The sequence below is a fragment of the Barbus barbus genome (assembly GCF_936440315.1).
Source record: "Barbus barbus genome assembly, chromosome: 26".
NCBI lineage: Eukaryota > Metazoa > Chordata > Actinopteri > Cypriniformes > Cyprinidae > Barbus > Barbus barbus.
This window is the reverse complement of record NC_136754.1, coordinates 4,217,329-4,243,220: the sequence shown is the minus strand read 5'-3', so window position 1 is coordinate 4,243,220 and position 25,892 is coordinate 4,217,329. Positions and strand designations below refer to the sequence as shown.

At 37.4% G+C, this 25,892-nt stretch overlaps 2 protein-coding genes across 6 annotated transcripts in view; one reads left to right on the top strand and one right to left on the bottom strand.

Moving 5' to 3' along the window:
- The first annotated feature begins 2,188 nt into the window (after window positions 1–2,188).
- Window positions 2,189–3,700, top strand: LOC306846138 (transcription cofactor HES-6-like). 2 transcript variants are annotated; one of them, XM_079379270.1, is made up of 4 exons: window positions 2,189–2,384; window positions 2,469–2,555; window positions 2,636–2,711; window positions 2,832–3,700. In XM_079379270.1, exons 1-4 carry the CDS (start codon window positions 2,322–2,324, stop codon window positions 3,230–3,232), a joined length of 627 nt encoding a protein of 208 aa, XP_079235396.1. In that variant the 5' UTR covers window positions 2,189–2,321; the 3' UTR covers window positions 3,233–3,700. The 2 variants fall into 2 exon arrangements, with proteins under 2 accessions (XP_079235396.1, XP_079235395.1); XM_079379269.1 differs by having other exon boundaries at window positions 2,630–2,711.
- Window positions 3,701–5,741: 2,041 nt separating this feature from the next.
- Window positions 5,742–25,892, bottom strand: part of LOC306846085 (period circadian protein homolog 2-like) — a 32,136-nt gene continuing 11,985 nt past the window's right edge. The window contains exons 3-25 of one of the 4 annotated variants that reach the window (XR_013782041.1): window positions 22,276–22,374; window positions 21,634–21,791; window positions 21,007–21,128; window positions 20,625–20,826; window positions 20,215–20,266; window positions 19,433–19,575; window positions 19,076–19,154; window positions 18,790–18,896; window positions 18,436–18,586; window positions 17,792–17,900; window positions 17,404–17,544; window positions 17,177–17,252; window positions 16,721–16,886; window positions 15,985–16,112; window positions 15,012–15,197; window positions 14,560–14,616; window positions 14,039–14,296; window positions 12,078–13,003; window positions 10,523–10,700; window positions 9,227–9,356; window positions 7,901–8,039; window positions 7,619–7,769; window positions 5,742–6,960 (exon numbers count right to left, since the gene is read on the bottom strand). Coding sequence is in view for 3 of the 4 variants with exons in the window: in XM_079379190.1 (XP_079235316.1) it covers window positions 6,796–6,960; window positions 7,619–7,769; window positions 9,146–9,356; window positions 10,523–10,700; window positions 12,078–13,003; window positions 14,039–14,296; window positions 14,560–14,616; window positions 15,012–15,197; window positions 15,985–16,112; window positions 16,721–16,886; window positions 17,177–17,252; window positions 17,404–17,544; window positions 17,792–17,900; window positions 18,436–18,586; window positions 18,790–18,896; window positions 19,076–19,154; window positions 19,433–19,575; window positions 20,215–20,266; window positions 20,625–20,826; window positions 21,007–21,128; window positions 21,634–21,791; window positions 22,276–22,374 (3,865 nt within the window). In the remaining variant the exon portion in view is untranslated. Of the gene's footprint in view, window positions 6,961–7,618; window positions 7,770–7,900; window positions 8,040–9,145; window positions 9,357–10,522; window positions 10,701–12,077; window positions 13,004–14,038; window positions 14,297–14,559; window positions 14,617–15,011; window positions 15,198–15,984; window positions 16,113–16,720; window positions 16,887–17,176; window positions 17,253–17,403; window positions 17,545–17,791; window positions 17,901–18,435; window positions 18,587–18,789; window positions 18,897–19,075; window positions 19,155–19,432; window positions 19,576–20,214; window positions 20,267–20,624; window positions 20,827–21,006; window positions 21,129–21,633; window positions 21,792–22,275; window positions 22,375–25,892 lie in introns of all 4 variants that reach the window. The other 3 variants (XM_079379191.1, XM_079379190.1, XM_079379192.1) reach the window with 3 other exon arrangements.

Below are 25,892 nucleotides of genomic sequence, written 5' to 3'. Positions count from 1 at the left end.
TGGTTAATCTAAGTAAGAGCTATGTTCATTTGTCAAATTAATAACCTTGAATGATATATCAAAAGTATCCCACGGGATTTTTGTGAATCAGCCATTCATCTCCACCAGGTCCCGTCTTGGACTTTTATTGTGGACTTTTTCCCCACAAATGGATGTGCCTTCCGGTTCTATTTTAGCCTGATTTGCATCAGATGCCGGAAGTCAATAAATAACTTGACAATGCTTTTTATGGCTCTGATGCAGGTTATAATCTATAAATTATAATCTACAGACAGCGCAAATGAAGTATAATCAAGTATTTTCAGGTTATGAAACAGTAAATAATGTTGAATTTCACGTTTTATCATTGTACTGTGGATCAAATTAAAAGATTAATTTAATGACATTAACTTTTTGACTTAAATGAAATCGAACAAAATGTAAGGCAACCAAAAAGCCTATATACAGGCCTAATATAAAATATTACATATATGCAGTAAATGTAGCCTAATAAAACTACTTTTCACTAAAACACTGATGTAGCAGCCTTTATATTGTGACTTTGACTTAAATGTGTAGTTTATTTTTCAGAGGTCTTATATGAATGTTAAATATCAGCACATTTTCATGTGTTTTGCATGGCATTCATATGTACCTTCATAGATAAACCCTCATAATAAAGCACTGATGATGTCACACATGAGCACACTGGTGAAGTGATGATGCCGTGCACGCGACACACTTCTGTTCTGTTCAGAAAGAAAGGATTAAGTTCTGTAATGGTCTTATTGGGGGGAAATTATTATTTATTATGTAATGCATAAAAACTACCAGCATCTGGCTGTTAGCCATTCAGATTATGTCTTTGCCATTTATTTTCCTGATTTTTTTTTTATCCTAATCAAAGGTCCAGACAAGCAATTGAAAGTCAGTTTATATCGCTCACAAACATCTGCCAGCCTCAATATAAGAACAACTTGTAAATCGAAATGGATGACGTCTTCTCAGTTTTGAAGTCCCTTCCCCTTCCATCTCTCTAAGTAACTTTTAGAGGTGTTTAATTCTGACTATAGTCTGTAATTGACCAGATAACATCGAGTTTCAACTCTCTGAACTCGAAAACCTAAGTTTGTTGATTTTTAAGTAAAAGCAGCCTAAATGAATGAACTGTTTCCAAGTTAAAACATGCAGTGAGATTACTGCAGTTTATATGACCTTTTTTAAATTGACTAAATTTGAAGAAAATTGAGTTGAAAATATAATATGTAATATATATTCTAAGTTTAATGTCAGGATATTGATTTTTCTCTGAATAACTTATTCTAACATACTGACTTAAGGACAGTAGGCTTTGACATTATCTATCTATCTATCTATCTATCTATCTATCTATCTATCTATCTATCTATCTATCTATCTGTCTATCTGTCTCTAACTGTCTGTCTGTCTATCTATCTATCTCTAACTGTCTGTCTGTCTGTCTATCTATCTATCTATCTCTAACTGTCTGTCTGTCTAATCTGTCTATCTATCTATCTCTAACTGTCTGTCTGTCTGTCTATCTATCTATCTCTGTCTGTCTGTCTATCTAATCTGTCTGTCTGTCTGTCTGTCTATCTATCTAATCTGTCTGTCTATCTATCTCTAACTGTCTGTCTATCTATCTAATCTGTCTGTCTGTCTATCTATCTAATCTGTCTGTCTGTCTGTCTGTCTATCTATCTAATCTGTCTGTCTGTCTGTCTGTCTATCTAATCTGTCTGTCTGTCTGTCTGTCTATCTAATCTGTCTGTCTATCTATCTCTAACTGTCTGTCTATCTATCTAATCTGTCTGTCTGTCTGTCTCTAACTGTCTGTCTATCTATCTCTAACTGTCTGTCTATCTATCTATCTCTAACTGTCTGTCTATCTATCTATCTATCTAATCTGTCTGTCTATCTATCTATCTATCTCTAACTGTCTATCTATCTATCTATCTATCTATCTATCTATCTATCTATCTATCTATCTATCTATCTATCTATCTATCTATCTATCTATCGCTAACTGTCTATCTATCTGTCTGTCTGTCTATCTAGGTACTGAATGTAGTTGAACTTAATGTTATTCACTAAAGTGTCCTCTGGTCCATCTACAGGTTCACAGGGCGGGTTGGTTTAGTGCCCAGACAAAGACAAGGCTGTTGATTGGTTACCAGTCAGTCCATTCACATGTAAATCAGCCCTCATAAATGTCCCCCTTTGCACAGTAGCCTATATGTAGTGCTTGTTAGCACAGACTTTTGTGTCGAACTGAACCCGCCGACCATCTGCCCCTCATTCAGTCTCTATACTGCAGCAATATGGCCCCTGCGTCCCGCAGCAACAGACACGAGGAGGACCATTTCGGAATAAAAGACAGAAAGGTACGCAACGCGTCTTTTTAATCCCACATGCAAAAGTTTCTCGACGCTTTCCACGAGTTAAACGCATTCTCTCTCCCTCTTCAGACGAGGAAGCCGCTGGTGGAGAAAAAGAGACGCGCCCGCATCAATGAAAGTTTACAGGAGCTGAGGCTACTGCTAGCCGACCCGGATGTAAGTTTATTTAGCTCTTGCGTCCAGCACCAACACACAGCGCAAACCAAGTCTTAACTATTTATTTATTTTAGGCGCAGGTAAAAATGGAGAACGCCGAGGTGTTGGAAATGACCGTGAAGCGCGTGGAAAGTATCCTGCAAAACAAAGCGAAGGGTAAGAAGAGCTGTTATCAAGTTTCATACAGGCCTGCATTAATAAATTCATAATAATAATAAAAACACCCCGAGTCGCAATGCATTTGGGTCGTCGTCACACCGCTTTTCTCCTACGCAGAAGCTGACAGCGTGAGCCGCGAAGCTAACGAGCGGTTCGCCGCGGGATACATCCAGTGCATGCATGAGGTGCACACCTTCGTGTCTAGCTGTCCGGGAATCGACGCGACCATCGCCGCCGACCTGCTCAACCACCTCCTGAAGTGCATGCCTCTGAACGATGAAGACCGCTTTCAGGACATCCTGTCAGATCTCCTGTCGGACTCTAGTCACTGTGGCGCTTGGCCTGGCGAGGCGTCGTGCGACAGGAGCGCGGTCAGCAGCGGCTCCCCAGTCTTGTCCCCGGCCCCCTCCAGCGATGACCTTTGCTCTGACCTGGATGACACGGACACGGAGCACAGCCGAGTCTCGGAACAAGCGCCAAGCCCGTATCTCTCCAAGACCGTGTGGAGACCTTGGTAGACAGATGATCCCAGTTGATTCATAAACACTATTTTTTTTAGTTAGGAGCTAAATAAACAGGCAGTAGTCCAGGATCACCTTATTGATAGCCCATGGGCAGTTCTACATAGGAATAGCCTGCGTTTTTTGTCATTTGTCATCGACCTGTGGATACCCCTCAGAAGCTCTTCTTGGTGCAACAATGTGCATTTCAGTCCAGGTTCACACAAATAGTTCGTATTTCTATTTAATTGTTTTTGTATAAGCTAAGTTAAAGCAAAACTAAGGATAAATAATATTTCTAGGGAGTGTTTTCCCATCTCTAATTATTGTAGGCTAGAATGTAAATATTTTAATGTCGTGGCTGTAGATAGCTCTCTGAGAAAAAAAAAAAAGTGTTATTATTACGATGAAGTGTAAATGTGAGATGTACTGATGTTTAATGTGTATTATATGTGATTTGTGATTTCAATAAAACATTTTGATTTCATGTTTTGTTACCTTTACATTTCATTCAGGCTATGGCGGCTAACGCGAGGTATTGATCAAGAGCAGATGTTATGCAGTTTTTAGGCTGTTGCAATTGCTTTGATGAAATAACCAGCGCACTTAACTTGTTTTATTACACCCTTTCTATTATTTCTGAAAGTGTGAATGTCCGCTTTGGGTGTCCTGGCCCTCCAGACGTGTAAAACATAACACCTCATCCATGGACTGACACTATCAGGAGTCATGTGGTGCTGAAGATCACGAGATAGATGCTTGCAGTATAGATTTAATAATGTCATTTTGGCGGAAACTATGGTTGTGAACGGCAAGGAAACCTGCAACCAAGGCCAATTTTACCCCTGTAATCCCTGTTCATCCTGATCATACAAATATATAATTCCTATAGAAATATATGTTAAAAATTAAGTTAATTCAAATGACTTTTCCAGGGGATGGGTTGACGACTTCAAAATAGCGTTGCATGAATAATAGCAGTTAAAAAGGTAAAGCTATAACCACTGAAAAGTAACACTTGTCTAGCGCGCTATGACTAACAAAAGAGGAAATAATCTCAGACGCTCGCGAGGTTTTAAGAGGTTGCTTCAACTGCAAGGTTTTCAATCACATCGACAAAAATAAATAGCATGCACGTTAGTCCCATTGCATTGGTTTAAATTGGCATATAACAAACATATCCGTCCACAGAACCATTTGGAGGTTTATTTTTTTAAAGTCTGTACTAGGCCTGGGCAAATCTACAGAAAAATGAAGTCACTGAACAAGTCATTCTAGACTGAGTTTTAAGATCCGTTCAGTGTATTAGTTTAAATCATCGGTTTTCTACAACCAGAGCATGTTTGATGTAAATACGTATTAACTCTTTTAAATCCACATATAATGTTCACAGGTTGTATTACCACTGCTTTCATCGCAAAGGGGCCGGATTTTCAGCGTCTGAAGGTTGTTTTCTTGGTAGGAGGCCCGAAGGAACATTCACACCTTTTACTGAAATTGGCGCAGGTGTGAAAGAGAGGAACTAGCGCGCCTTTCATGTGTGGAGACACAACCCCCTGTCTGTGCGAGGAGAGTCTGATCACATGAACGGAAGCTGTATAATAATAAAAAACTGCTGTAACGGTCGACTGACTGAACATATGGCTCAGAAAGGGCCCCTCTGCTCCAACGGCCCCTTTGCGCAGGACTGGCTTGTGTCTACCAAAAAAAAAAAAAACTTATCAGCACAACAAAATACTGAGAATAGGACTTTTATGAACAAAGTCAAACTATACATAAACTTCTACTTTCTTTGATTTACTTTTATTTTTCATTAATATAGGCTATATATATATATATATATATATATAGCCTATTACAAATTCTCTCTCTATATATAGGCTAAATAATTTGTTATCTATATATATATCTATATCTATATATATATATGACCCTGGCCTGGACCACACAACCAGTCATAAGTAGCACAGGTATATTTGTAGCAAAAGCCAAAAATACACTGTATGGTTCAAAATTCAATTTTTATTTTATGAAAATTATTATGAAATTCTATTTTTATTTTATGCCAAAAATCATTAGGATATTAAATCAAGATTATGTTTCTTGAAGATATTTAATAAATTTCCTACCGTAAATATATTAAAACTTATGCATTGACAAAGAACCTCATTTGGACAAATTTAAAGGCGATTTTCTCTATTTAGATTTTTTTTTTTTTTTGCACCCTCAGATTTTCAAATAGTTGTATCTCTAACAAACCATACATCAATGGAAAGCTTATTTATTCAGTGTTTAGATGATGTATGAATCTCAATTTTGAAAACTTGACCCTTACACACACACACACATATATATATATATATAAAAGTGCACATTATATTTAAATATACTATATATAAAATTTCACAAGAAAAATGCACATTTAAAAATGCATAGGCATTTTAATGCTGATCTGAATAATTTACCCCCAAAAAAGTGTCTTTATCTAACATCACGTTTAAATAAGAAATACACACACAAAAAGAGTCATTTCTAAAAAATAGACTTTAATTTAAATTCACTAGTATTCACAGAGTTCAAAAGTACAGAACACAAGCACATTTATTAACAATGTGGGCTAAACGCTGTTTTCTTGGCATTAAAAGCTTAATGCCATGTTGACCTCCAAATTAGTGTTTTAGTTATTTAAAAAAAAAATAGACATTTGAACGTGATATTGAAATCTCATTCTGCCCATATGTCCCTAATAAGGTGCTTTTGTGCTGTGGATTTATGGTAGTCGTGCTCACACAGGTTTTCACAGGTTTAGGGACACTCGGTGAGATCAAGACCTCTGTCCGAGTAGATTCAATCTAGGGCTTATAAAAGAGGAGAAATTTAACACTGAGGTTCTACATCGCAACAGACCGTCTGAACAAGACAACAGTTTTCACATAAATTCACCTAATGCTACTAATGCAACAAATGCACTGCATTAGGTTCTTGACACATTCACTATCTGATCAAATAAGCTGCAAGTGGTAAAGCAAAGTGACGTGACTAAGTTATCGTGGTTTGTGCCAATCATGTAGAGCACGTTCCATCTGTCGTAGTTTCATAAATAATACTTTATCCAACAACACAACTATCAAACACCAGAAGACCGGTTTCAAAAGCTTATAGGTCTATTTAGAAGAAGAAAAAAAAAAAAAAACATAAAATAGTTTTTTTAATAAGTTATTTTTTTTATAAAAAGTTGTAAAGAAGAAATAAGTTAGAACATGTATATGCACGTTAAGGGAAAAACTGTCCCGGAAACACTGAAAAGGAAATATTATTCCTTAAATGTTAAAATCTAACAGTAATGGTCACTGAACAGCTCAGAGTCTGGCTTTAGAGACAGTTTAAACTGTCTGGAAATAATTCATTCGCTCTGATTTATTCATGTATTTATACATCTGTACATATTCACACAGACAAGCAACAAAACGAGTCTTCGTGAAGGTCCGAGGCTGCGGCAGGAGCATTTTTCGATGCTAAAATGTCCGCTTTGTCCGATCAGACGTGGTCTGTATTCTTCCAGGTGAGAAGAGGGGTTCAGTTCAGGTGACAGGACCGGTATAGCCATGTGTTTCTGAGTGTGTAGAGTCTTCACTGCTATTGGCCGGAGGTGCCGTGATATCACTGCTTTCTGTTTCGCCCATGTGCAGATCTGGTGGATCCTCCTCTGTCAGGGTTTCACTGAGCTCTTCACAGCCGACACACGCCTGCAGAGAAACACTCTTATTAGTCTACATTGAGTTTGCAGTAAATAAGTCTTTAAAAATGTAAGGCTTGATTGTATTCATCTGGAATTGACTAGATAGTGAAATGTGGTCAAAGTTTTTACTTTTTGAGGAAAGTGACAGACTAATCTAACAATTACATTTTCTTAATATTTGCTAATACTTTCAAATGTATAATTTTTGTGTGTTTAACTGTAATTTTACTTATTACCCCCCTCAACATTTTTATATAAACTTCTATTACTACTATCAAAAAACCCAATTTTTCACAAAAATACAGTTTTAATAAATATGAAACTGTTTTCAACATTGATGATAATGTTTCTCTTAAAAAATAAGCAGTAAATCAGCATATTAGAATGATTTCTCAAGGATCATATGACACTGAAGAATGCAGTAATGATATTGAAAATTCACCTCTGCACCACAGGAATAAATGATATTTTAAAATATATTCAAGCATAGAAAACAGTTATTTTTAATTGTATTATTTCATATTATTGCTGTATTTCTATGCTGTCTTGGTGAGCATAAGAGACATTTTTTTGAAACTTTTAAATGGTAGTGTATAGGGTATATTCTCCATGCATTAAATTAATGAATTAAAAACTGACTTAAGTACATATCAGTGTGTACAGACCTTGACGTCGATGGCTTTGGGCAGCCCACCTCTTCTCATCCAGGGATGCACCTCCACCAGCTCTCTCTTCTGCTCTTCTGTAAAGCGCGGCTGACTTTTCTGCATCTGCCGTAACTTCTCCCTGTCCTCCCTCAGAACCTTCTGGATGTCACTGCAAAAGGGCAAAAAGATGTTTGTAATTTAGTGTCAAGCCAGCATCCATGATTATTTTCATGTAAAAACCAGGCCAAAATACAACAGATTAATACAAAAAATTAAATAATAATAATAATAATTTGTTACATTTATATAGCGCTTTTCTGGGTACTCAAAGCGCTTTACATAGAAAGGGGGAAACTCCTCAACCATCACCAATGTGCAGCATCCACCTGGATGCGACGGAAGCCATATTGCGCCAGAACGCCCACCACACACCAGCTTACTGGTGGAGAGGAGACAAAGTGATGAAGCCAATCAGTGTATGGGGATGATTAGGAGGCCATGATGATGGACAGAGCCCAATGGGCAAATTTAGCCAGGATGCCGGGGTAACACCCTACTCTTTTTCGAAGGACATTCTGAGATTTTTAATGACGTCTAACATCTCATTCGAAGGACGGAAAACCTATATATACACGCTTGAAACTGAATGCGGTTTGATTGGTTTGTTTATGACTTCAAAAGTGAAAGCAGAATAAAATGCAATCAGTGGCTAAGTTCACTTAAAACATTGTATATAGCGCCCCCTAACGGGCATCTCTTTAACATTCTGTTGTTTTTTAAAACTGGGAATAAATATTGTGTTGTGGGTTGGGTCCAACCTATTTGTGAAAAAGTTGATGAAAAACTATTAAAAACAAAAGATTCTCGTAAAAACAGAAAACCGTCGTTTTTGTAGCTTGAGACACATATACATATAAAATACGTCAAATGTAATAAAATTCCCTTCTGTATTTGAGTTAGGATTCAATTTGCTTCACATTCACTACATCTAGTGAAACTGAGATGCAAATAACTACAAGTATAAATAGTATCTAACATTCTCACACCTTTCTTCAGTACTTCAACTGTTTAGTAAATGTGATCCATTTCGAAAACAACTAAAAACAACCCTTGGCAGATTTTTTGACTGTGAATCAGTGAATTTTCTTCAATTTCAAGTAAAAGTTGAGTCCTAAAGTTCTCATGTGTTTCATATTTTGGTGTTTGACAAGCTACAATAAAGGTTTTCTGTTTTCATGACAAGTCGTAACTTTCCAAAACACATGTTTTGAAATTTTGCATGCACATTCCTGAAGATCAAGAAATTCACACATTTTCAAGCAGTTTGAAAATAAAGTGTGCGTCAAGCTGACAGGAACGTAAAAGACTTCCTCTTCTAGACTGTTTCATTCTATTAATATGACAATATGACAGTATAGACTGTGGATTACAGCTGACATGACTAGAGCTCTACAGAGCAAGGGTAGGAAGGGGGGTTGGTTATTGGTAAGCGGGCATTACTAATAGTGGGGTGGGGGTCTATTTCTCCTCTCTCTGCCCACTCACCGAGATGGTAACTGGTATGACATCATAACATCTTCGTCCACATTAGCCATGAGCAGCCACAGTGGGTCCTGCAGTACATACTTGATCAGGGTCTCACTCCCATTCAGCGCCAGCGCCCCAGATCCCGAACCAGAGCCTTGCCTCTTGGCCTTACGGGATTTCTGGGAAGAATCCACACTGCCAAAGTAGTTACTGCTGTTGTTGCTGCTTCCTGAAGAAGAAAAAAAAAAAAGAGCAGAAAGGAGTGATGAGAGAAGTGGACCTTTTTTAACAGCACTGTATCGGAGAAATCAAACACAATACAAGAATTTTGAGGAAGTAGGAAATTTTTTTTGGTACATGTTGTTTATTGTGGGTTTAGAATATGAGGTTCTTCCTCTTTTTGGATTGCTTTTGCGTAATTATATAAAAGGAAGTCAACATATATAACAATGCCATGTTTTTACAGCTGATCTGACTGCCAGACTTATATAAACAGACAAATGCATTTTTTTGGATAAAGAAAAAATATTAATGAGGTCACAGTAGGTTATGTTCAAAGCCATCATGAAGAGGTGGGACAAAAAAGATCTGATTTGTATCGAAATATCTGTGTCGTTCCATGGCAAACGCAGTCTAATAGATTTAAATGACGTTTGTTCACAATTGTTAAAAATTTATTCCAGCTTTTGTTTATTATTACTGATTGTTTACTGAATTTAAAACAACTTGAATATCTACATAAGAAATACATTAAAGGTAACACGCCATTGTTTTAATCAAAATCAAATATTTACACTACAATTTAAAAGTTTTTTTTTTTTTTTTTAAAGAAGCTGCATTTAATACAGTAATAATACAGTAAAAATTGTGAAATATCATTACAATTTAAAATAACCACTTTCTATTTACATATATTTTAAAATGCAATTTCATCCTGTTTACTTCAGCATCATTACTCCAGTCTACAGTGTCACATGATCCTTCAGAAATTATTCTAATATGCTGATTTGCTGCTCAAGAATTATCCCTGATTATTATCAATGTTGAAAACAGTTGTGCTGCTTAATATTTTTGTGGAAACCATAATAGATTTTTACAGGATTATTTGATAAATAGAGTGTTGTAGCATTTATTTGAAATAGAAATAGTTTGTAACATTATAAATGCCTTTTGCTGTCACTTTTTTTTAATTAAATGTAATGTGTCCTTGCTTAATAAAAGTATTAATTAAAAACAGGTATCAATCTTTAATGTTTTAAATAAACTGACTGTAAAACATCAAAATTAGTATCAAGAATTGGTTAATTAGCATGGTGTAGTACACTACAATTTGCACACTACAAAGGATAGATCAGAAGTCAATAGGACAAAAGATCTATAAACTCCAAAATTCACCAGTTCTGCTGGCAGACCCGCCGCTAGCAGACGTTCCACAGCCGTTGGACCCAGAGCCCATGGAGCCTGAGGTGGCAGAGCCGGTGCCGGAGCGCGAGTCCTCTGGGAGAATGTCCAGCAGGTCACTAGATGATGAGAGCACATCGCTATGCTGACCGTCGACAGGTGACACTTCATCCTAAAAAACAACAAAAATACAGAACATATTAAAATGCATTCATTTATTTTGTCCTGCATACCAGTTGTATACAATTATTAAATACTAAATTATCAAAACATCCCACAATAACCTCTTGGCTCAATACAATGCAAACTTTTAAGTTGCATAGTTTGTACAGCAATATGAGAAAGTGGAGGTCGCATCCCGTCAGGAAATTCTAAATAATTTTGCAGGCTTAAAAACCCTAATGTGAAAAATGCTAAATTTTAAGCAGCATGGTTTGTAGCATTATAGAAACGTGAAGAAGTTGTTTTTAAGAAGTTTTTTTTTACTCATTCTCTCATTTATTTGGAATCTCTTATTACCATTATTTTAAATACAGAAGCAAGTGTGACATCATATCTTGTCAGGGGATCCTAAATAATCTTGCATGCTTAAAGCCTAATGTGAACTTTTCATTTGCATGTTTGGTATATCATTTATTATTATTAGGGGCCTAGCCCCTATTGTAATCGTATGATTTCTTTATTATTATTTTCTTCCCATGGGAGTCTATGGCAGCCCTATGAACGGAAAATAGGAAAATGATGAAATTTGGCACACCTGTAGTGATGGCCATGAATAGTGATGTGACCAACTTTGGGGTCTCTAGATCCAACTCTATAGTGCCACCACCAGTTCAAAAAGTCAACATTTATATGGTAAGAACTCCTGAACCCCTAATTCTAGAAAAATGAAACTTAGTACACCTGATTAATCTCTTCATGCTGATCACATTCAATAGCTTACATTAAGACTCCACTCATTACAGTAGCGGCCATTTTGAAAAGTACAGTATTCAGTGTTTTCGATACTCCTTCAAAATTGATCCAATTCTTCCAAAATTGGCTCAGATGATCTTTGGACTGAGCTGAATAGAAATGACTGAACATAATTTTTTGAGTACTAGGGAAAAAAAAAGTTATGAGGTTGACCCAAAATTGGTTCAGAGGCTGTATCTCAGCCAAACTTTGATCAATCGAAACTAAACTTGGTACGCTTCATCAACACCATGTTCTGAGGGACCAAGTTGGGAACAGCGCTACTGTGTTTTTTTAGATACTGATATTACTTTTTCAATTATAATCTAGCTATAATTTTGACGCTTACAGTCTAATGTGACTACACCAAGAAGCAAAGTTAAAATTTTGATTGTCATGCTTAAAATAAGTAAATGCTGCCACCTGTTGACCAATCCAAAGCTTTGCATACGAGTTTTTGTGTATGTTGTCTGAATACTTTCATACAAAATGAAAGAATGAGAGGTGAGAGTAAGAAAAGTATTTAAAAAGAACACAATGGTCAAAAATACACTGCAATATGAAAATACTTGTAAGTAACAGAAAGTTTCCCAACCTGGTGCACATCTTTGTCAGGTTTAGCTTGCCCGGCTGTGCTTCCTGCTTTCTCCACTCTGCTGCTGCAGTTGGCCTGTGGTACAACAGATGGCACCGTGCTCTCATGTCTCTCAGCAGAGCGTTGAGTTTCCTCTAACTGTAGCAGGTTGAGCTGCAAAGGCGAGCTGCAGCGCGACTGGACCAAAGGCGGGGACGGCAGCCCGCCTCCACCCACAGACTGAGGGGTGGGGCTTCGTGAAGGCTCCTCCCTCAGTTCGGGCTCCAGCGGTTTTGGGGGCTCCTCGGGACATGCGAACGGAAACGGCTGTGGTGGAAACTGAGTCTGTGGGGTAAAGGGGTTCTGGGGGGCAAACTGGGTCTGTATGGTGAACGTGGACTGCGGAGGGAATGGCGCCTGTGCTGCAAAACTAGGCTGAGGTTGAAAGGTAGGTTGTGCGGGGAAACTTCCCTGGTTGGGATAGAATGGCTGTCGTGGAGCGCCGCCCATCTGTGGGTACATGTAGTTGGGCAGCACCAACGCCACCATGGGTGTGACCAGAGGAGCCGAATACGGTGTCTGGATGGGCTGCATGGGGATGCGCGGATCCTGGCTGCAATGACTCTCGCCGAAGCCTGAGAGCGGAGCATCTACCCTGGGCTGCATGCCGTCGGCTCCTGGGTACATCTGCAGCGGGTACGCGGGCATCACAGCCGGATAGGCGATGGGGAAGGTGGATTGGGATGTGTCCGAGGGAGACCAGGAGGTCTGGTTGAGGCCCTGCAGCTGAGGTCTGGGTGGAGGTCCACGGCCTGAAGGAGTGCTGTCAGAAGACTCGTTTGGCTTGATGCGTTTAGACTTGGTCTTCTTGTTGCGACTCCGGCGGGTCCCGGTGGTCTCCTGTGCGCCGCCACCACCCTGCTTACAGGAACGAGCAATGGGAACAGCTGCAGGGGAAGAGAGGAAACTATCAACTTAAATCATGTAAAAACTACTTTGATGCAATTTTGTTTTGATACAATCAAAGAATAGCAAATAAAAATTGTGATTGGAGTAAACAAATAAGCTTATTATTATTATAAAATAATAATAAAATGTAATGGAATAAGTAATATAGTAATAATGTTATGTTTAATAATGATATACATTAACTATTATGAGGTTTATTATTATAATTATATAAAAATATTAAACAAATATTAGAAATGATATGCAGCTATTTGACTTTTGTAATATGTCCCTGCAAAAAAAAAAAAAAGTATAAAGGAAAGGAAAAGAAAGGATGTGTGGCCGTGTATGTTGTCCCTGTCCCATACTCGAAATTTGTGCTCTGCATTTCACCCATCCATGTGCACGCACACACACACACACACACTAGTGAATAGTGAACAAACTCTCTCTCTCTCTCACACACACACACACACCCGGAGCACTGGGCAGTCACTTTTGCTGCCGCGCCCGGGGAGCAGTTCGGGGGTTCAGTGGCTTGCTCAAGGTTCTCACCTCAGTCGTGGTATTGAAAGTGAAAGAGAGCGCTGGACATTCACTCCCTCCACCTACAATCCCTGCCGGTACCAAGACTCAAACCCACGACCTTTGGGTTACAAGTCCGACTCTCTAACCATTAGGCCACGACTGCCCCTTATTTTTGTAAGGAAAATAATATTAATATAATTGAATTTACAGAATAACTGTAAAATTGCAATACTTAAATTTATGGCTTGTCTTAATTTTTTATTTTGTAATGATCAGTTTATCTGTATTTTTCATGACATGTTTGGGATGATGGTAGGTGCACATTACATTCCCAAAAGCATGCTATAAACGACACATTATAAACTCAGAGCACATATGCAGAGATGCATTTGTGTGAAACAGCATTTACTGTGAAGCGAGCCGCTCAAAGTCACTGAAAACACAGGATCATGAGCTGTTGGCGTGTAAAAGAACACAGTGCCGTGCAGCTTTTGATTCTTCCTTACCTTCAGATGTGACTTGTCCTTTCTGTCTCTCCAGATAGAGGGAGCAGTCGGCTTTAAAAGCGTGCACACCTCGCAGCTCTCTGAAGCGGTTGAGGAACACCTGTTCTTCCTTCTGTGTGTGCGCCGCCAGAACCTGCTTGGTCAGGCCCAGTTTCTTGTAAGCCTCTCGCTCCTGATTGTGCGGCGACACTGCGGCCGGAGGAACAGCGAGACCCTGACCTTCAGTGCCTTCAGCGCTAGGGACGTCCTCGATGATCTCTGCAAAGAAGAAAACAAGACGTTTAACTACAATGAGCAAAGAGTTCTCGCAAAACACAGGTGGCACGACCGGCACTTGTTTACGGGCTGCATCCAGGCCTTCTCATGCATGTTGGGATGGGAATCAGGGGAAAATGCTAGATGGATGCATAAATTCCTGATGCCCTGCCTGGGTGATCTGCACCTTTATTTTACTCATCAACTCAATCAAAGGGCTTCGCAATCAATTTTTTGTCCCTATGTCATGGGAAGATTTTACTAACTTTGAAGTTTGGAAGAGAATTCTTGCTTTGAAGAGATGTTTCTTGTTGATGATACAACTAAAACAAAAAAGGTGTTTTACCAAGGAACAGAAAGAACACATACAGCTCTAACACAGATAAACTATCCAAAGCCTTGTGAGCTGCATAGATAGCTGTTTTTTATTATTACTTAGCCGTATCACCATAGTATGTATCGTCTGTTATTGGATATTTCATTTTGGATATTCATTTCCCCAATTAGATTACCATTTAGATGTGTTTAGAATCTTATTATTACCTTAGCAACATGCTAATCGCAAACTAAAACAATTTGATATGTAGGCAGCAGACATCAAGACAGCTCACTAGGTTTTGTAATAGAAACATTATTTGTAAGAATAGATAGACTGGAGAGAAAGACAGAAAGGCCAGACAGACAGACATACAGAGATATACAGAAGAAATCAATTTACCTTTCTTGTCTCCTACGTGTACAATGGTGCTGCTGTAGCTGCACTGGCTGGTGATGGACATCACGCTTTCAGGTTTACTGGGCAGCGCGAGTGGAGCCAGAGACGGACTCACTACACCAGAGCCCGGAGGCTTCTTAGACACATCTAATGATGAGAGACCTGGTTGGTCCTTTAGACGGTTCACCTCTGAACACAGAGAAAATGCAGAAACAGAAGGTTTCAGAACTGATGAATTTACAAGGATTAATAGTCAAGATGGCCTGATAAAAAAAAAAAGAATAGTGAACACTAAGGGTCTTTTTAAAATAAAAATAAAACAAGTCAAAAGAATAGAAAAAGGAGGATCATTTTTTAATTATAAATAAAAAGAAAACAAGTGGTTAGGATAGAAATAGAATAGCGAGTACAAGTGTTAAAGGGTCAAGTGTTGTTGTTTTTTTATAAATAAAAAAAGAAAGCAAATAGGCTAGATAAAATAGAGTTAGAATAGAGCGTGCTAGAGGGTCAAATGAAGATGGAAGAGATGTGTTTTGTATTTCTTCTTTTGCAAATGTGTTTTTATTTGCAAACAAATGGTTTTGTTGAAATGATTTTGAATGATACATTCAAAAATGGGTTGAAAATTAGCCGCTGTTTTCCAACAAAAGTGCGTTTATGAATTTATAACAGTCATGTAGTAATAATACAATTCTGATATTGCAAAATTAAAAAGCAAAAATTTTTATGAAAAAAAGAACAAAAAGAAAAAATTCTTATATAAAAATATATTAAATAGACTTTAGGATATAATATAGAGAACATAATTTTGCTAAAAAAATGGGTTAAATAAAAATACAATAAAATTAATTAATATTTTAAAAAATTAAATTTCAAATGTTTTTATTCATTTTGAATGGTATTTTTTATTTATTTATTCGGGAGCCTGCTCAATGATGAAGAATAATAATCTTGGAAAGTGGATTTTTTTCAGTACCTTCTGACACTTGCATGGAGCTCTCAACACCTCTCTGCTTGTCTTCATCTGAGTTTGAGGATGTCGTGTTTGAGGAGGATTGGCACTTTCTCTTTACTGTAAGGGGCACGTTACAGCTCTCCAAATACCTGATGGAGAGAGAAGGACATCAGTGGAAACGAGGTTTACAAATGACTAACCAGGCTGAAAGTAACATAAAAGCCCATCTGATCTGCTTAGTTTTGTCTTTATTACACTGTTTTGTACCATTATGTCCCTATAATTATTAGTTTATTGTGGTTTAAGTGTACAACACACGTGTTGAAATCCTATTACTTCTGCTTTAATCTCATTGAAATCCCTCATTGAAAATATCATCAATGAAAATCTCAGTATGTTTGCAGTAAATATTTGCTAACTTTATAAGGGAATTTTTAATACTATATAAAAAAAATTAAATCTTTAAATCTGAGCAGGAAGTAATTTTGCATCATTTTCCAATGTTTTAGGCTTCATGCTAAACATGTACAACCATTATGTTGCTGTGAAAGAGTGCTAATGAGACTTCACATCCTGCGAAACCTAATGTACTCTGCCGACACAAGTTCATTCTTCTTCAAAGCACGCTTTAATTCAGTTTCTCATACTCTTTGCGTCACAGGATCAATAAGTGCATTAAATTTGGCTAAGTGAGACGAGACAGTCTCCGTCCATGCACCATCAGTTTTCACTATGATGTGACTTTGTATCTTTGTACCTGATTACACTGTCCAGGCAACTAATCTGCTGATAGGAGTAGACGGTCTGGTCTTTGAAGGCCAGCTCCTCTTGCACTGCAGCATGCTGCTCCTCAGCAGACCCTCTCAAGTTCACAGGATACGCAGAATCTTTGGGTCGAACCACTGGACTTTTCTGTAGAAGCTCTGCAGTGAGAAAAAAAGGCCTTTAGAAGGGCTGCACAACTAATCGAATTAAAATGCCTAGTGGCCTTTTATGTATTTTTGTTCCTTTATCCTATAAGCGAGAACCACAGATGTTAAACGGTTCAATGTTTCATGATCAAAGTTCAAATCACAATTGTAATATTTGTTAATATAATCTCTCTCTATACCATGGAGTGCTAGTCTCCAGACACAGATTTGAGTTACACACAGAAGCACAGACTCTGATGACAGATGAGGGTGCACAGATGGTGGAGGACATTGGTACATACTAGTAGGGCTCTTCTTGGACTGCTGCTCCTGGTTTTTCTGCATGTGAACTCCTTTGCAGATCTCTTGAAAGGTCCTCTGAGAATACACATACATATAAAGACAAATCAATCCACCACAGTCTCTTTAAGTTGTTGATGCATGAATAAAAAAAAACAACAAAAAAGAGACCGTGAAGCATTTGACTTACAAAAACCCCCACTGAACTAGAATTCATCATGTAACTCACCGGTTTGGCTCTCCTGCTATCCTCTTCCTCTTGTCGCAGGCGTGTTCCGTTGCCGTTACTTTCACTAGATGATGCAACACTCAGCAGGTGATCATTACTGCCCAGACTCCCATAGCCGCTTGAACCGTTGTTGTGCACCGGCTACAACACACAAAAACATGTTTTTACCATCTCTTTAAACACAACACAAGAGATTTTAAAACACTAGGCTTCATAAACTTGCCAACTTTGTAAATGGTTACTGTGAAAACATCATACACTAAACTACAATCTGTTACACAGCCTCTTCCATGACTCTCTGACATCATGTGGCGGGATGTTAAAGCCATTTTCATGTAAATTCAGTTCCATTAATCTGGTTCTTTCCACTGTGAGTGAGTTTCCGCACCTGCAGCAGGAGTCTGTGAATTTGCTCTGTGATCTCCTGGATGTCTGAGTCTATGGATTTTCCCTCAGCTGTTGCTGGAGCTGCAAATACATCTTCATTCACTGGACCCCTGGTAGAACGGACAAAATTACAGTTACTCTATACCATTAAAATAAATTGGCCTGAAAGAAGCCTTATGTTAGTTAAGCCTTACGAAGCTTATGTTCACCAAGGCTGCATGTATTTGATACTGTAATATTTTGAAATATTATTACAATTTGAAATCATTTTCTATTTGAATGTAATTTAAAATAGAATTTATTCCTGCAATCAAAGCTGAATTTTCAGCATCATTACTCCAGTCTTCAGTGTCACATGATCCTTCAGAAATCGTACTAATATGCTGATTTGAAAAGTTGGAAACTGTTGTGCTGCTTGATATTTTTGTTGAAACTGTGATACTTTTATGATTCTTTGATGAATAGAAAGTTCAAAAGAACAGCACTTCAATATCTTTACTGTCACTGTTCATCAATAAAAAGCATTCTTGCTGAATAAAAGGAAAATAAAAATTTTCTTGTAAAAAAAAAAAAAAAAGCTTCAGCAATTAATTTTTTTAACAAATATCAAGCAGATACATTCTCTTACTCATCTTATGCACTCACATGCGAACTTTGTGTCTGCCGATGACGAAGGAAACTTTGCGGCTCCAGGGATTGACAAAGCTGGACCAGCTGGTGTCTATGGTGATGTACTCTCCGTTACGAGCACAGAAGCGTATCGAGTGATCAAACGGCTGGCCAGCATACTGCAGGACTGATGGGATGGGGGAAAAAAAGAGAGATTTTGTTAACAAACAGAATATTTAATACACATTTTATTATTTTAAAAACGGATCCACCCTTATTTGTCCCAAAACAACTGACTTATAGTTTTCTCTGATTAAGGTAGGGAAAAAGTACCTTCCCACGAAAAAATAGACAGAACAAGGACTAAACAGAATGAACAGCTCGACTCACTCTTCCTGTGGATGCCAAGCATGATTGGTCGATCGCTGGGATGCAGGTGCAGCAGGACAGGTGTGCCAATCAAATCCTGTGGCAGGTATCCTAGTAATGGAACGGCCCTACAGAAAAAACAACACATAACAATTCTGATTAGTCTGAAAACAACAGTTTTTGGCTTTAATATGCATGACCTGTGAGAGATGGAAAAAAGCAGGTGTTGCGTGAAACACCCAGTGCTTAAGTTGCAAGCTAATCATCAACATCATGTTCGTCAGCAGTTAAGCATTAGCACTCTCACCTCTCGTCCACATCCTGAAACACACAGCTGGGAGTATGTGTTGTGGTGAAGATTCGCTTGTCCGTGGGGATCCTTGGAGCTGAGGAATGAATATAATAAAACTTTTGAATGATAGTGTTTCAAAAAATACTCTTCTTTAAATAACTGAATCAAAAACGTATTTATTTGACACCAAAAAATATGCACCTCTTGAAACAGACAACAGAGAATTCAGTAAATCAATTCTCCTGAATTCGTTGTCCTAATGAATCGATTTACGATTGATTCTGTTTTCCTCAATGCTACTATAAAATACCTGCACCACTACTTTCTGGAAAAATGCATTCTACACACAGAAGATTGTGTAAAAGAACTGACCTTCGTAGCCGGAGTGCACTCTCTCGGCCAGCAGGAGGCAGCAGAACTGATCTTCAGAGTGCTCCGTATCCTGTACCTTCATCAAATAAGGAGTCATTCTGAAGGGATAGTACTGAAGATCTCCCTCACACTCTTTACCACCGCTGGAGAACAAGACAGGAGAGATTTACACACACACACTCAACAAAAATATCTGCTAGTAAACACTGGCTCTGTCCAATGTAAGCAGCCTACTACAACCTAGTGAGATTTTCCATCCCTATCCATTCAAAACCAGTATGATTTCTCCATCAACGTGGGGATACATACTGTACACAAGGATTTCTCCCTAGCATTCTGAGCTATTGGATTCTTCAATACCTCTCATTGGCCATTGTGCAATTATCATTGTAGCCAATCACAGATGACGTCTGTATTTTTGACAAGCCATATATAATCTTATTTTTAAACAGTAAAATCTGAAATTCTGTGACTATGCTAAAGTTTATACCTGATACCCTCCCAATTGGAATTAGAAAGCTCCAGAAATCCTGTTCTACCACCAAAGTGTTCAGTCCGAGTTTTTATTAGCAATCGACTGTAGTACGTTGCTTAACAGGTGTTTACTGAATGCAGGTTTTCCATAGTAATGTCAAATGTATTAGTAATTGAATCTTCCTATTTACAGGGACAAAGGTCCACCAGAATTAATTTCCCCAGGCTGATTCTAAAAAAGGGGAAAACTATGAATTAAATCATGGTGAACAGATGGTGTCCAGGTTACCAACCCTACACACACTCACCTAATGCGACAGAAGAAGGATTTCTCTTGCATGCAATCTGCCGGTGACGACTCTTTAAGGAGGAAAAACAAGAGTGATGATTTCAGGTTTAATTCAATAGCATCTTGTCTTTCATAGGTGACTAAATCAGCTGTCAGCTCAAGCTAATGCTGGTTGCTGCTTCATGGATTCGAGAACAACAAAGACACCTCAATAATTAGCACTGGTTTTGTTAATGGATAAGACACAAAAAAGTTTTAGTGTCTGTGGACATTTGTGCTTGTGTTCTGTCTATTTCTAGTAATATTTGAATACTTATTTCACCTTTTGTCTAAAAGTCCATAATAAAATATGTGAAAGAATGATTCTTGTATGTCTCAGTTTTAACTTAACTATAGGCATTATGATAGATCGTGTGTGTGTGTGTGTACCTGCGCCAGTGCACATGCTCCAGGACGGCAGCCTGTATGGTGTGGTGAAACTATAAAACACGCTAACATCCTGCGGCGTAAGAAACTCCACAAACTTAGCATTCTTGAACACATCCCGTTTGCAATTCAAGATGGAGGCAGCCTGGTCTGAAATATAGACAATCTTCCCAGTGATGAGTGACACTGCCACTGCAAAGATATCCTGAAAAACAAAGATCCCAAGGTCAATGATAACTAAAGAGAAAAACTGAAATATGTGTTTCTTAAAAATAACCTAATATAAATATTGTAACTGGTCAAATAAACGGGAATATATGAATGTACATTAATATACAAATAGGAAAAATTAAATAAATAAATAGGCTAAAAAAAACAAACTTACTGTGTTCTTGAGGGTGTATTCAGAGGTGATGCTGTCTATCTCCTCTATGGTATATGAGGAAACGTCAAACCCTGATGGCTGACTATCATTAATCATAAGCAGCTGGTAGTATTCTTCATTTGCTGAAATAAAAACGTCAAAACAAATGCATTTAGCCAATTCAATTAATACATCAGGTGTATGTAGCACAGATTAATTATGTGACATATGCCTAATAATAATAAAAAAAGAAAAACATGTACTGTATGAGCTCAGTTTCAACTGGTTACTTGTGTTGTATAGCCTCTTTGAAAACCAATCGTATATTAGATGTATACTATATTTCTCTATATATAAAGCAAAATATATATTAAATCCTTCACAATAATTGAGATGTGCATTGTAAAATCTAAACACGGACCATCTAAAAATGGGCAGACATAAAATTGATCAGCATATTAATGATGTTCACCAAGTAGTTCTATTTTTCTGAAATATTGCTTGCATTTCTTTCACGTAGCCATGCAAAATGAAACTCATAAAATATACTGATAATTTACCAGACAGCAGGACTATGTCCCTGTGATCAGGCAAGTGCTAGGGATGACTTATGTAAGATATACTTGAACTTCATAATGTACTGCTCACCTTCCACCTGTCTGACGCAGCGCAAGGCATATTTCAGAGTGTTGAGCGTCGTCGACTTGCTGCCCTTGTTCCGCTTTTCCAGCGGCAAATGAAGCTTCAGCTCTTTCAAAGTTTTAAGCAACTCTTTCTGCGTCTTCGCCTTGGCAGACTCTTCACTACTGCAGGTGCCCAAAAAACACATGCACAAATACATCAGAAACAAAACCTCTTCTAAACACATGATTCTCTTCTAATGTTAAATATAACTGAGACTGATAATATGCAATGTACAGTTCACATCATGTTTGACTAAAATTGTGTAAGTTCTTTTGTAAACATTTGGAAAATAAATATTTGTACTAAATATAATAATGTGTGGCTAAAAAAAATATTTTTGATGGGTCTAGGATGACATAATATAAAACATCATAAATATATTTAAATATAAATTAAAACAAATAAAAATAAAATATAAGAATAATATAAAAATATAGAATATTATAATATAATGTAATATAAAAATAACATGAAAAAGATAAATTAAAAAGTATATAATATATTATACAAAATAAAAATAAAATATAATAAAAATGTTTAAATTAAATAAAAAAATTAATTAATTAAAATTCTACTGCAGACATTGGTAGAAGGGTCATGTTTAACCTGCAGCCGCTGGTAGAAGGGTTGTCCTGCTCCGAACTGGCACTCAGAAGGCTGAAGGCGTTCGTGCTGCTGGGTGGTGAAGGACTATGAGAGTTGGAGCTGTAAAAAAGAGTGAACACACATGAAGACATCATAAAACGAGTCATAAACTACAGACAAATCCTTAATGAACAGTAATTGCCGCATATGTCATTTTATCAGGCATGTCTACCCTTTATTGCTTTATTATTGTGATTAAATGATGTAAAGTCAATAAAGTGGCCCAAACCAACGAAGAATCAAACAGAATATATCTGCATTAATCTCAAATTGTTTGACATCAGGTTTGAATCGGATACACAGCGTATCCATGCAACGACCATGACGACATTATCGACAAATGATTAATTTAGTATGCCAGATGAACCCAGTCAGGACAGGCTGTTGCAAGGGAATAAAGCCACAGGAAAATCAAGCAGTAGCTTCAGCTCAAAACCTCATTCTCACAGGATATTTTCAATCATTGTGGACAATGGAACAGAAAAGAGGTGCTCCTGTTCCACATGGAGGTCACTTGGACGTTGCCCTCCATCTCAATTATATAATCTTCTCCTTTCCAGCACCACTACTTTGTCTCAAAAACACCATGCCATGTGCCAGGCCACCATTAGCACAGCTAAGAATGGCTTGCATTGCAGGATTCTAGATAACTGAGACTGACCGAGGTGGATTAAACCGTTCAATTTAGCGCGCTGATACTATAACAAGTCCAATGTCCAGCTGCGGGTGACATGCTGAGGGACATAAATACACCAGGAGTGATTATAAATAGACCACTAAGTAGCTTTGAATAGAAACAGGCTTCACATGTTGCACTACTTAGCTGTAGGTGAGCTAATTATATAAAGCACATCTGTGTTAGTCTAGCAGGGCAATGTGTCTCAATGCTATTGATACAGTCGGTCATTTCAGGAGTCTAATGAGATCGGAGAATTTGGAGGATTATTTATACAACTACGCATGCAGGGAAGCATGGCCTTATAACATGCTGCGTTCAAGCCTTCAACACACTTGAACAGGTGTATATATAATCTTATTATATTCCACCATTATGGGTTTTAAAAAGGTCCCAATAAATGTCAATATTTTCTGTGTCGCTTATTGTGACTTCATATAAATTTTCATTCTTATTTTAAACGTTTTCGCACACTTCGGTTTTATTTTTTCACAGGCTTCAATACTTGGCAACCAATACTTGTTTAGTTTGGGTTGCATTTTGTTTTACCTTGCATAGTTTTGTTCATGATTTTTTAAAGATGATGTTTGAAAAAATTAACATTTATTTGAAATAATATATAGATAAACTTCATTCAAAAATATGAAAATCGTACATGTAGTCAAAGAAAATCTTTTGTTTATCGGTCAACCGGACGGGTGGATAGGAGGATAGACAGATGGATAGACAGACGGGTGGATAGGAGGATAGACAGATGGATGGACAGACAGACTGATTTGTTGTAATGATTGAACAAACTGTTCAATTTACTCAATCATATTATTTAAGATCTAAGCAACAAATTAGTCTCTCTCTTCGAAACTTGATTTCTTTGCTTTCGATTAATGCAATTTTCTAAAACATGCAATTTACTAGATTAAATTTTGGGTGAATGTGAACCAATCAAGCGTTTGAAAATGATTTTTGCTAAACCTATAGTTGCAAGCATGCTTCACTAAATGAGGAGGGTAAAAATGAAATTAAGTGTTTTTGAGCAAGATGAGAGAGGGTGGAAACTTGATCGTCTAATTTTTAAAGATCAATTATGCGAACCATTTAAATTACACTGTTACCATTGGTTACGCATGTTATTACTGCATTGCTCAATGAGCATTTATTGCTTAGCATTTAGCATACTAATATGTGCTATTGTTAAAGGAACACTCCACTTTTTTTGAAAATAGGCTCATTTTCCAACTCCCCTAGAGTTAAACAGTTGATTTTTACCGTTTTGAATCCATTCAGCTGATCTCCAGGTTTGGCGGTAGCACTTTTAGCATAGCTTAGCATAGATCATTGAATCCGATTAGACCGTTAGCATCTCGCTCAAAAATGACCAAAGAGTTTCGATATTTTTCCTAATAGCTTATAAGATACCTAGTGCAACCTTATAATTCAATCATGTTACAAAATATATGAATCTCAGTAAAATTAATTCTGTCATGGTGGAAGCATAGAAAATCACTTTGAGACTAGTTAACTGGGTCAGACTTGATTTCATGGGGCTGAAATTCTGTGAAAAAGTTTGTTTATATTAATTGACATGATTAAACCATTGTACATGATTAAATCATTAAGTCCAATACACATTTTTGGATGAATGGATGAAGGAACAGAGAGAGAGAGAGACATTTAGCCTCACCCAAGCACTGGTTGCCACAAGAATGGCATGAATCACTGAGCAATTAGTGTAGGGAACACATCTAATGACGTAAAGACGCTCCTAGACTGGTTCAGAACACTCAAAAGAAAAGAATATGAGAATGTGACCGGGAGGTACTGTGCTCCAACACTGTGTTCAGAGTCTAAAAATTTAAATTCGAGAACAATCAAGAGTTTGACTTTTTTATAAAGTCAAAAACTAGCTAAAGAAGAGAAAGAAAGCCTGATGGAAGGCAGAAACTCTCAACTTTTCCAGAGCTCTCGTTGAACCGCACCCGTCCTGTACACAAGAACAAACAGTACGTTGCCTGTGGAAACCATGATGCAAATGTCTGGGAAATGCTTACAGTGACGCACTGACGGAGCTGGGCACTACAGCGGTCTAGACTTTCCACTCAGTTTCCTTTTCAGAATGGATATTACTATACTAGATGTCTGGAAAACCATGCCAATAATTTGCCAAAATGTGTTAAAGGAAAAATGCTTTGAAAGATGATGTTCAGATGATTAGATCCATAAACAGACTTGAATGCCAGCTCTGGTAGGGCCAGGCTTATACAGCAGCCTATACAAGTTTCCAGATTTCTAGGTCAATTCAATAATTGACTTAATAATTTATTATTATTATAATTACTTCACGTGATATCCTGCCTGACATTTTTAATCTAAATTTATATTATGGAATTTATTTATTTATAATATCATCTTCTTATTATTTTGTCTCATTCATTTCTTGAACTGAATGAGCTCTATAAAACAGTGTTCAGATTTGGGTATCATGTCATAATGATTCTTCACACTGTCCTGAGAGACCTTACAACATTCTGACGCATTATGCTGCCTAAAAGAAAACTAAATTCTGTAATTTTGGCTTATGAGGAGGAAATCACTAAAAGATCAGTGATACTTGCACTTTTGGCCAAAAATAAATTAAATACTGATGCTGTAATGCCATGTGAAACACACTGGAAAATTCGACAACCACTGTCTCTTCTACATTTAAACACCGCTTAAGTACAAACGTTTTTTAAATAGTTACTAAATTTAATTGAATGCTATCAACCTCACAATATATTCTGTAGTCAATGTCAGGTTTTGCTTCATAAAACAAATGTATTAATAAATAAAATTAAAAAAATTGAAAATATATTAAATAAAATAAAACAAAATGGGCTAGATATGGCCATGGCAGATAAACGTC